At 34.0% G+C, this 12443-nt stretch overlaps 1 protein-coding gene across 1 annotated transcript in view; it reads left to right on the forward strand.

Annotated features, from left to right (window-relative positions):
- The window catches only part of glrbb (glycine receptor, beta b), a 28816-nt gene extending 23808 nt beyond the window's left edge, over positions 1 to 5008 (forward strand). The window contains exon 10 of the mRNA XM_051128017.1: positions 4190 to 5008. Within this exon, the coding sequence (XP_050983974.1) occupies positions 4190 to 4486 (297 nt within the window). The 3' untranslated portion in view covers positions 4487 to 5008. The remainder of the gene's footprint in view (positions 1 to 4189) is intronic.
- The last annotated feature ends 7435 nt before the right edge of the window (positions 5009 to 12443 follow it).

Here is a 12443-nt window from a genome sequence, read left to right on the forward strand (position 1 = left end):
ATGATTATACTGTATTGCTACTACAATTCATAATAATAATAAAAAGCAATAGGGGTAGTGATTTACTGTACATGGTACTATGATGATACTTTAATTTTTGGGCAACACTGTTTTGTATGAACATCTACCATTTATCTATCTATCTAGTATTTAATCTATATAATCAATCTATATTAGTATATTTAACAATATTTAACAAAGCATGTATATTTAATATACACTGTTGTTCAAATGTTTGGGGTAAATTGCAGTTTTGTTGGAATTTTTAATTAATTAATTTCATTTATAATGGATGCATTAAATTAATCAAGAGTGACAGTAAAGCCATTTATATTATATTACAAATAAATGCTGTTGTTTTGAACTTCTTGTTCATCAAGAATCCTGAAAAAAAAAAAGATTTCCACAAATATTGAGCAGCACAACTATTTTCAACTTTGGTAATTAAAATGATCATCAAATCAGCATATTAGAATGATTTCAGAAGGATCATGTGACACTGAAGGCTGAAGTAATGATGCTGAAAATTCAGCTTTGCCATCAAATATATTTAAATAGAAAACACTAATTTTATACTATAATAATAGTATTGTTTTTCTGTATTTTTGATCAAATAAATACAGACTTGGTGAGCATTGAAGGCTTCTTTCAAAAACATTAAAAAAAAAAAAAAAACAAAAAAAAAAACTTACCAACCCCAAACTTATAAACAATAGCGTTTACAGTATATTAATATATAAACATGTTTAATAAATAATTAAATAAATAAATAAATAATAATTAAATTAAATTTATTGTAAATGTAATATATTGTTTATTATTATTATACACTACTAGTCAAAAGTTTTTGAACAGTAAGATTTTTTTGTTTTTTTAAAGAATTTTCTTCTGCTCACCTGCATATATTTGATCCAAAATATAGCAAAAGCAGTAATAATGTGAAACATTTTTACTATTTAAAATAACAGCTTTCTTGAATCTATTTCAAAATAGAATTTATTCCTGTGATCAAAGCTACATTTTCAGCATCATTACTCCAGTCTTCAGTGTCACATGATTCTTCATTCTAATATGCTGATTTGCTGTTCAAGAAACATTTAAATTTAAATTATTATTATCAATATTTAAAACAGTTGAGTACAGTTTTTTTTAGGATTCTTTGATGAATAGAAAGATCCAAAGATGAGCATTTACCAGAAATAAAAAGCTTTTGTAACATTATACGATATACCATTCAAAAGCTTGTATAATCAAGTAAGTATAATTTTTAGGGAAAGAAATGTTTTCATTTCAGATGTTTTCAACAATAATAATAATAAATGTTTCTGAGCAGCAAATCAGAATATTAGAATGATTTCTGAAGGATCATGTGATGCTAAAAATTCAGCTTTGAAATTACAGGAATAAATTATACTTATTTATAATATATTTTTACATAGAAAACAATTAATTTATATAGTAAAAATATTTCAAAATTTTACTGTTTTTGCTGTACTTTATATCAAATAAATGCAGGCTTGATGAACAGAAGAGACTTCTTAAAAAAAAAACTAAAAAACTATTAACTATTAATTAAAAATCTTTTGACTGGCAGTGTGTATTAATTCTAAGTGTTATTCCGTTACAGTATGCAGCATAGAGACAAGTTAAGCAGCACATGGGGGACACATCATGTTTAAATGGGTGATTTTACCTTTTTAAAAAACTCATTGTTTCATTTCTGTTTTATTATATTCGGTTGGATTGCTGTCCCTGTAGTTATATAATCTAAAATCATGCACTGCTAATGTCAGGTCTGCATGCGAAAGTGTAGGTGGGATAATCACAGTACTTCACGTTCTTCAGAAAACAGACAGCTTTATAGCAACAATTGGAAGAAGAGCTGGAAGGCAAGGATAGCCTGACAGACAGGAGAAATAGGCTGAATAATGTGCTCTACTCAAGTCTATTATAAGCTTTAAATTGGTCCCAGAGGGAGGCTTAAGGATGCGGTGTGTTTTCAACCACTGTCACACATTTACTCCCAGACTGGACCTTCAGCAGCTACCAGAAGAACATCTGACCCGAAATTAACCCACATGCTCTTTGCACAACCCCTGAAAGTTACTGACCTCCAAGAATGCCTCATTCATTGCTCTGAATTAGAGCGTTTGGACGCGTCCCAAGGCTTGTTTGCTGCCACTGATTCTCCAGCCATCTCACGGCTGTTCAGACATGCTGAACGCTTTTGAGCAGGCAGCATTTATCAGAAGCATATGAAAGCTCCAATACTGCACTTGACAGACAGTTTCCTAAATCTGTGCATGTGTCCCTGCACACTAGAAAAGATATCAAGCTGTTTGAGGATTTAAGTGTTGTGTGCCCAGTGGGAAGTAGTGCGGTCCAGCACTGCATGGCTTCTGCCCCTTTCCACACATCCAGAACAAATACAACAGACAAGTTGGCATTAGACCATCAGACATCAGTTATCCAGACATCCCTCTGCTCCGTTAGTCAGAGAGAGAGAGAAACAGACAGTGCGATGTCACATCAGTTCGTAATGCTTGTCTTGTCCTGTTCTATTTTGATGCAAGGTAGGTGTTTCTTCACACTATTTCTTTTCCCCTGTTGTTCCTGCGTGGGAGGGCCATGCTACACTGCCTCTGCCCTGTTAGGGGTTCAGGAAGAGCCCAAAATAATTGCCTGTCCTCAAAATCTTCCTCTCCCAGCAGTCTAGAGTGTCAGGAGAAAGGAGAACGCTAAAAGAAAGAGATAGAGAGTGTATGTGCCTCTACTTGAGACATGAGAGTCTGAGGAAAACATTTAATCAGATTTGGTTTTTGAGATGTCCATGTCTGATGCCTGAATGAGTATCATAATGCATAAATGATCCGCCTGCCAGCTATCATTTGTTCATTTCCTAATTATACAAATTAAAATACCTAAGTGTGAAATTAAAGGGATAGTTCAGTTAAAAATGAAATGCTGTTATCAATAACTCACTCTCATATTTTTCCAAACCAGTATGATTTTCTTTTTTCAGTGAAACACAAAACTACATACATTTACATAACTAACCTTAATAACACTTTCAAAAACACTAATATAATGATAAAATCATCAGTACGATTTGTATATGAAATATTTTGTAATCATTTTTAGCATTTTTAATTTACTGCAATACAATAATAATATTGGTAATAAGACCACAAAGTATTATTGGTATTGATTTATTAGACATGGATCTAGTAATAATACATTTATATACAGTTGAGGTCAAAAGTTTACACCCCCCTTTCAGAATAATTACAAATGTTAATTATTTTACCAAAATAAGAAGGATCATAAAAAATGCATGTTATTGTTTATTTAGTGCAGACCTGAATAAGATATTCCACATAAAAGACGTTTATGTATAGTCCACAAGAGAAAATAATAGTTGAATTTATAAAAATGAAAAAGTTTACATCCCCTTGATTCTTAATACTGTGTTGTTACCGGAATGTTCAACAGCTGTGCTATTCCTCAGAAAAATCCTTTGGGTCCCACAAATTCTTTGGTTTTCCAGCCTTTTGTGTATTTGAACCCTTTCCAACAATGACTTTATGATTTTAAAATCCATTTTTTCACACTGAGAACAACTGAGGGACTCATATGCAACTATTACAGAAGGTTCAAATGCTCACTGATGCTCCAGAAGGAAACACGATGCATTAAGAACTGGGGGTGAAAACTTTTGAATTTGAAGATCAGGGTAAAGGTAACTTATTTTGTGTTTTCTGGGAAACATGTAAGAATCTTTTGTAGCCTCTGAAGGGCAGTACTAATTGAAAAAATACTATATTTAGGCAAAATAAGAAAAATGTACACATCTCCATTCTGTTCAAAAGTTTTCACCCCCGGCTCTTAATGCATGTTTTTTTCCTTTTAGAGCATTAGTGAGCATTTGAACCTTCTGTAATAGTTGCATATGAGTCCCTCAGTTGTCCTCAGTGAGCAGCTTGGACATTCTTCAGTAAAACTCTTTTCATTTTCATTGAATAAAATAAGTCATACAGGTTTGGAATGACATGATGCGATGAAAGCATTTCATTTTTGGGTGAAATATCCTTTAATGTTTCAGTAAAAATCCCAGATGTTGCTGAGATCTGAAACATGTTTTCTCTTTATTCATCTTTTTTCTCACTCTTTCCCTTTTTATCCCTCTCAGGTGACAGAGACAAGGTGCAAAAAGGTATGCACCTCCAAGTCAGATTTGCGCTCCAATGACTTCAGCATCGTAGGCTCTCTGCCACGGGACTTTGAACTCTCAAACTTTGACTGCTACGGCAAACCCATTGAAGTTGGTAATGCTTTCGGTAAATCGCAAGCCAAGAACAACAAGAAGCCGCCACCTCCTAAACCTGTCATCCCCTCGGCAGCCAAGCGCATAGATCTTTACGCTCGTGCGATCTTTCCGTTCTCCTTCCTTTTCTTTAATGTCATTTACTGGTCTGTGTATTTGTGATTGCGTAAAGTTTAAACTGCTTCCATTCATCTAACTTTTCCCTTCTTCGTATCGCCTCGGTCCATATAATTTGTACCTCAGACATCAAACGGAGCAGTTTTGCCAATGATGTGCAGACAGAGCAAAACTATGGGAAGAAATACAGTATTGCTAATAAAAAGCAACATTTATGAAGAGAAAGAATGAAGGCATTGCTTAAAATATTTGATTTTCAGCTACTATATTTAATTTATGCACAAACCTGAGAGAAATTATTATCTTGCATGTGGAAATGGAATATATGGATATTAATATATTGTATTTAATATATATATATATATTATTTTTGACCTACAGATCAGCTGTTAAAATGATGCTGAGACATTTGTACTGATAAACACTGCCATAAGAACTGTCTTTTGATGTTCCTATTACAAGCATTCCAGAAGTTACAAGCAAGTGTATAAAGCAGAAAATAAACAAACATCTTCTGTGTTTGTGAATCAACCATCAATAAATAAACGGCCCAATGGCTCAGCTGACCTCTTGACCTATAAGTCTTTTTCTTATATCTCTTACTTACATCTCTCCAGAAACAGAGTAAGGACATTGATAAAATAGTCCATGGAAGAGAAGAATTGTTGAATAAAGTCGTTATTTTTGTTGTCTTTATGCTCAAAAATATTCTTGTAGCTTCATAAAATTACGACTGAATCACTTATGTCACATGAAGAGAATTTTATTGATGTCCTTACTCCGTTTCTGGGTTTTTAACGTGGTAGTGCCATTGCTGTCTATGCAGGGACAGAAAGCTCTTGGATTTCATCAAAAATATTTAACTTTGTATTCTGAATATTAACAAAGGTCTTATGGGTTTGGAATGATGTGAGTAATTAATAACAAAATGTTCATTTTTGGGTGAACTATCCCTTTAAGAATTTACCTAGATAAAACCCTCAGAATTTCCCAAGGTAGTTTTGTTCATAGTAAAAAAAAAAAAAAAAAAAAAAAAAAAAAAAAAAAAAAGAAAGAAAGAAAGAAAGAAAGAAAGAAAAAAAAAGTTTTGTTCATAGTATCTGATCATGTCTGTAGTTTGTTGCTTGTAAAAATAAATAAATCATTATTAAATAATAATATGAAATAAAAAGTTGAGTTAATTTGAATGATAAACAAACAAACAAATAAATAAATAAAGCTACCACAAGCAAAGTATTTTTGCATTTTTGCTACTTCAGTAGTTATAGTTATGCCAATTTTTGAAAGTTAGACTGGTTGTTCACCTAAAATAAAGTTAAATATAAAACCTTTACCACCAAGTATATTGGCGATACTCGGATGTAAACAACAGCATGGATTGCACAGGTTATGTACTACTGAATATGTTGTTCTGCTTCTTTATTCTGTCTAAACCACGGCAAAAACGTGTGGAAACTTAGCAGAAAAGGGCACAATATTTTGACAAACTAAAGTTCGTAGGCAGTAAAGACACGTACAAGCAGTATTAATTAAGATATTAGCCTAATATTTCACCCTACCTGACCGGAAATTATAAGAACAAACATAATTGTTGTCAAGATTCTTGCTCTGGAAATCCTGGTTCAGTTTGGCCAACCACAAACGCCTTTTGTTCCTCAGACAGTTTTGCACTCTTCTTCTTGATTTGTTTGTTTGTCTATAGTACTGTTTTTTTCTGGTCCGACCGATTAGTACAGCCCAAAACATGACAATAATTAACCATTTTCAGCAGCAAAAATCAGCTAAATATGCGAGTTTCGTTCGGTTCAGTGGCATTGTTTACATTCAGTGTCCGTGACAATTAAATGTTAGCATCCTTATAATTCCCAAATGTTTTGACCAAATACATAACATTAAATTATGAAGTGCATGTAATTGTAGAATTGCTCATTTGTTGATTAGCTTAACGTTTAAGTGTATGTAACTTTTTACCTTGAAATATCAGTTTTCAAAATCTTCTCATGGTTTACTAACCTCTAATAAGAAGAATAGCTTCTGTCTGTCTTCCACACTTCCCTTTAAAAGTCTGTTCTTGGAATGAGATGGAGCGCTGCTCCAAAGTCGCAAAATACCCAAAACTACTTACAGTTGCTTTAAAATTGTGTGTATGAGAAAAATGAAGTTGGATTTTCACTGTTGATGCCATAATATCAAAGTCAATTTACTTAAAAACCACTAATATTTTTCTATAAGTGTGGTTTCAAAGGTCCTGCTGATTTATTATAATGTGTGTTACTGACCTAAGACACTGAATACACAGCTGTCTGGGAGTCAGGGTCTGACCTGTTCCTGTGCCCAACCCAAGAACCAGTATTCATTATGCTGTGAAATATGCTGGCAGATTGACCTACGGGTGTCTTTGCACTAGTCGGAATATGAAATCTGTCTGGAATGTAATGAAGCGTGCTAAATGGAGAATGCCCAACCCCTCCCTAGCTGCCACATTCGCACAACAAATAGGCCATGCCTATAAATCTAAGAGAAACCTGGAGTTGTTTATATAAATAGGGAAGGGCAGGAAGAAATTGTGCTGAACCCGACCACATTTTTTGTTTCCTTGTATTATCTTTGTGGTATACACAGAGTTGCAGAGCATGTGTCCAATGGTTAGTTAGTTGCTATGGCAACAGACACCGAGACAGCTACTGCGTGATTTTGCTGATATATTTCCCTGTCTCACAGGGTCGACTGTGTCTGGAGCCAGGTCTGCTTTTGAAACCTCTGAAGCAGTCCCAATAGATTCAGACATCTGAGGAAATCATCTCACTTAGTGTTTTTAGTACAAGGAGTTTATGTTTTAGATTTGCTATTATGTATTTTAAATAGCCTACTTTATCTAGTTGATTAAAGCCTCAGACTTCAAAACGTTAAGATGCACTATAGAGCCCCCTAGGGGAGGAACTTATGAACTTACTCACTACAGAAACAGTATAATTGTACAGTATAGATATCAAAATCACACAAATTTGTGATGGAGTGTTGAAAAACGGTTCTTAGTTATCTAGCCAATTACTTTATATGTATTTCCTCCCTCTGAGCAATACAGCGAGATCCTCCTCCACAGTCATTTGACTAATTACTGTGGTAGCGCGACTGCTTTTGTGTAACTAGACAGGCTAACATGGAGGTGTAAGCCTTTGAATATGTGGATATCGAGCACAAAAAGCCAGCACTTGTGATATGCTTCACTCTCAAATGCATATCTGTCATTTTGATATTACAATGCTCAACATAAGGAATTATTTTAGTTTCACTAACATGCTTGATAGTCAAAGCAGGGAATATTTATAAAGACTGACTCGAGTCATAACTAAAACAGGTAAGCACTCTTCAAAAATGTGTCTCAAGTTATTTTCAGCAGCTTGCAGTTGTGTGCTTGAGCGTGACACTACTCAGCATGTGTTTCCAAGCCCACCCACATGCGTTCGCCTCTGCGTTTTCCCCATGATTGCTGTCTCACACATTGTTTCAAGCAGCTTGTCTGATTCCTGCTGGTTATTCGTCCTCCCACCCCACCGGTCAGTTCACTCTGTAACCTATATCACATAGACTACTGGCTAATACAACCTGAACACATACTGGGCGAGGTAGGGGTGGAATGACAGCTTCTTCTTCCTTGAAGTTTCCACACCCAGTGCTGCCCTTTATTATAATTATAATATATAGTGACATGTCTTTAGCTGATATTATTAGCTATTGAAGACAAGTGGGCAGTATTTCACTTTAAGGTGTTGGTGTAATCCCGAAGAGGTGGCATTGAAAGCATCATTCCCAATGCTGAATTTTTCAGTGTCACTGCCTCTTATCCATGCATGAGTGAAGTCACGGTGTGAAGGGGAAATTTTATCATCAGCTGAAACTGATGATAAGGTTACTTGCAAACACCCAGACAGATGGACTGACTTTTTTGATATGGAGAGTGTGTGTGCGTGATAGCGTGTGCATAAATTTGGGTTTTAAAGGGCTGGCATCTTTCAAATGAAAGCATGACAGAGGTGGATATAAGGCAAGAATGGGGTGAAATGATGTGTGGAGGAAATGGATGATGAAAAGTTTTTTTTCTCCCTCTTTCTTTGTCTTTGTCTTTTTCATTCTTCATGTCTTCCTCTAACCTCCGACTCACTCTCTCTTTTTTTCTGACCAGTTTAGCTGCATGTTGCATGGGTGACACTGCTGATTATGGCCTCAATGTCATGTCACCATGGATTAGAGCAGCTCTAGTCCACAGCGCACATATATGGGGGGAGGTCCATATGCTGAAATATGACCAAATGCTGAAATATATTTCACAATTATATATATGACCAAATGCATCTGAACTCTATATATACATACATACATATATATATATATATATATATTCAGATGCAAAACCAGCTAAAAGCCATCTCTGTCAAAGAAAAAGATAATGATACTGAGTGAATGCTCCTGACACATATTATACGTCCATCAAACTCGCTAAATTCCAGCCTCAGCCCAATCAGAAGCACCAGTACTTACATAGAAACCTATACAAAGTAGCCAGAAAGAAATGCTAATTTTAAAGAAATATGTCAGATGGATTTAGAGGCTTTTGCATCTGAACTCTTCATATATATATATATATATATATGTATTATTTTTTATTTGTCAAATTTTATTAAATATTATTAAAATAATTGTTTTCTATTTTAATATATTTTAAAATGTAATTTATTCTTGTTATGGCGAAGCTGCATTTTCAGCAGTTATCACTTCAGAAATCATTCTAATATGCTGATTTGCTCAAGAAATATTCCTTATTATTATAGTTTTTGCTGGTTCATATTTTTATGCCAATATTTTATTTTAGTATTTTGTTTTTAATAAATAAAATTAAATTAATACTTTTATTCTGTAAATATGCATTAAAAAAACTCAGAGGGCCATAGATGATGCCAACCCAGAAATAAAGTTTGATTGCAACCAAAGGTTGCGCTAGACTTTAACATTGTCCGTCATTTTGACGGACAGGGTTGTAAAAATTCTGTCATAATCTATTATTACCAGTTAATTTTCATATTTGAATCTGAATAACACATTTATTTGCTTCTATTTTTGTTCACATTTTCATTTATAACCATGAACCTACAGGACGACACCGTTTAAAAACAACAAAAAAAAAGATTTCTCGATTTTAATAGATTCTCATTTTAATGATTCAATATTGATTCTTAAATCACAATCAATTTGTTCTATGCTGATTTTAGCTGATGAATGGACAGTGCGTAATGCGTTTTCCTTCCAATAAATAGCAATAGGCTAGGCTTTGTGTTACTTCTGATACTCTCTGTTCTTTCGAACTCTCTATTCTTAAAGAATACTGATAAAATGTTTCATAGCTTCCAGAGAAATATTAGGCAGCAAAACTGTTTAAGAACCATTAATAATAACTGAACACCAATAATAATTTATAATAACTGAGCACCATTTCAGCTCATTTTTCAGTGAAGTGTATTATATCTTGTTCTGTAAAGCACATGAAATGCCTTCTGTACTGTTTTCTACAAAAGCAAAGCCAGAAAGACAAACACACTAGTCTGTGATATAGCCATAGGCTAAATCATACTATATCATGTGAACTTCTCTCAGTGTGTCACGCTAAGGTCCATGCCATGAGAAATGGCCATTAGTCCTGCAGCCAATCTCCTTGCCCACTGCATGCCCTTTCGACTTGTATATGTGCAGATTCATTGGGGGTTTTCCAGGAGGAGAAAAGAGGATGGAGCAGTAACGTGTTAATGTGAGGACGACCCACTTGATAAACAGCCATGAGCATGAAAAAGGACACTGAAGAGTGCCAGAAGACAGAGAGAGAAAGCGAGAGCATGTATGTGTGCCATGCACAACATATACTAAAGCTTAAATGGATTATAGTCACTATTTTTTGCATTTCAGTAAAGCATTTACTTGTCATTCTCATCTTCGTAATTCTATAAACATATACAGGACAAACATATAGTGTATTTGGCTTTAAGCACATGGGAAAATCTAATTTGTATAAGCAATAATTGCTTGTGAAGCGAATTACATCCATACTAATTAAAGTTAAAATATGCTTGTGAAGTGATTAGAAGTTACTGTTACCTGAGCCTGAATGATTAAAAGTGGGTTATGTTTATCTTCACCTTTCTAAAGAAAAAACACATTGTTATTTTTTGATCATGAAATATTTAATTTTCCATTTATCACTTCAGTGAGCTCAATTTTTATGTTTGCAATCTACCTCCGAAACACATTCTAGCCTGGGATCTTGTTATATCAACTCATGCAGTATGGAGCATGGGCTGAGGGGAATGAAACTGGGACATGGTGTTTGGGGAAATGTAAGAGAGGATGATTAAGGTGTTGCTTGTGGCCTGTGCTGAAGGGAGGGGAGGAAACAGAATGTTTCCAAAATTCAATCAGATCTGTGAGCGCTATTAGTAGATTCATTGCCATTATATATTCAGCAATGAAAGCAGTCAGGTCTTTCATCAGAGGCTGCACTTTGGGATTTAGAGAATGTGGCCTGTGATGCACACTTCAAAACTAGAAGTGTGGCTTGCAGGGCTGTGCTACAGAGGTACAAACTAGGGACAGGTTTATTAAATGTTACACAAACTAATCCACACATAAAAAACACAGACAAAAAAGCATACATAATGTTAAAAAAAAAAAACTGGTCTCAGGAGGTTGTTCAAAGCTGTGTAGTGCAAAACGTTCATGAAATTTTAATTGCTTTTGTTTCATCATAGATGTGGAAATCCAGAGAAATAAAGAAGCATGGCTGTATGTTCAGTTCATCAAATCGGGTCAGTTTTCAAGTCATTTGTTTTGCGGAGGTGAGAGGGCCCTGTCCATGGTCCTGAAAGCAATGCAACGTCTCAGATGCGGACAACATTTTGGAAGTCCAGTATGGTAGTCTGGAGCTGTAGCGATTGCGGTTAATGGTGGGAAAGACTCAGGGGCACACATATCCAATAGGGGTCGCAACAACTTCTATAAGTTATTTTGAAAAAGGTAAGTGCCTGAGAATTCCTACCTACATCCCTCTTCACATATACCACAGTAACGGCATGGAGATATGCTCTATATTTAGCTTATATAGATTGTAAAAGTTGTATAATTTAGCACTTTTTGTACAATTCTAAAATATTCATTCATTTATAATCGCCTGTTTTCACTGAGTGAGTGATCACATTTTAAAAGGGGGAAATGAACAGAATATCTATTAGACAAAGAAACCAGTATTTAAATTTTTAGTCTTAAATAAATAAATAAATATATAAATAAATAAAAAATAATGTGTGTGTGTGTGTGTTGGGCTTACAAAAACCAAAATCTAAAAAATAAGAATAAAATAAAAAAAAAATAATAATAAAAAGAGTAAATAAAAATAAAGGTCTAGATGAAATGCTGGAATTCTTGACAAAACAGCTATGGCATACGCTTGGAATAGTCTTTGATTATTATTATTATTTTATTTATTATTCATACAAAATTGTCTTGAACACAGCTTTTTGTGAACACATTTTCAGTATTTGAATTTTTAGTCTTAAATAAATAAATCTATATCTATATCTATATATACCATATGTGTATGTGTGTGTCTCTCGATTGTTTAACTGCCCGAAACTTGTAATAAATAAATAAATAAATAAAAATAAAGGTCTAATTAAACTGCTGGAATAGTCTTTTATTATTATTGTTATTTTGTTTATTATTATTATTATTATTATTATTATTTATTAAAGCATGACTAGTGTCAGCCAAATCAAAGTCAGTGTGGCATAACCAGCATGCAGGAAGCCATTTTGTTGTCATATGAGTAGATAGGATAAAACAGATAAGACCCCTTTAGACCCTTATGACTGCAGGGGCAACTTTATAACTCAATATTTACCTTGAAATATATGCTTGAAAACTTTTTTCAAAATGTGTTTAAATATTCAAACCTGTAGTC

The sequence above is a fragment of the Labeo rohita genome, chromosome 14 (genome assembly GCF_022985175.1).
Source record: "Labeo rohita strain BAU-BD-2019 chromosome 14, IGBB_LRoh.1.0, whole genome shotgun sequence".
NCBI classification, from domain to species: Eukaryota; Metazoa; Chordata; class Actinopteri; order Cypriniformes; family Cyprinidae; genus Labeo; species Labeo rohita.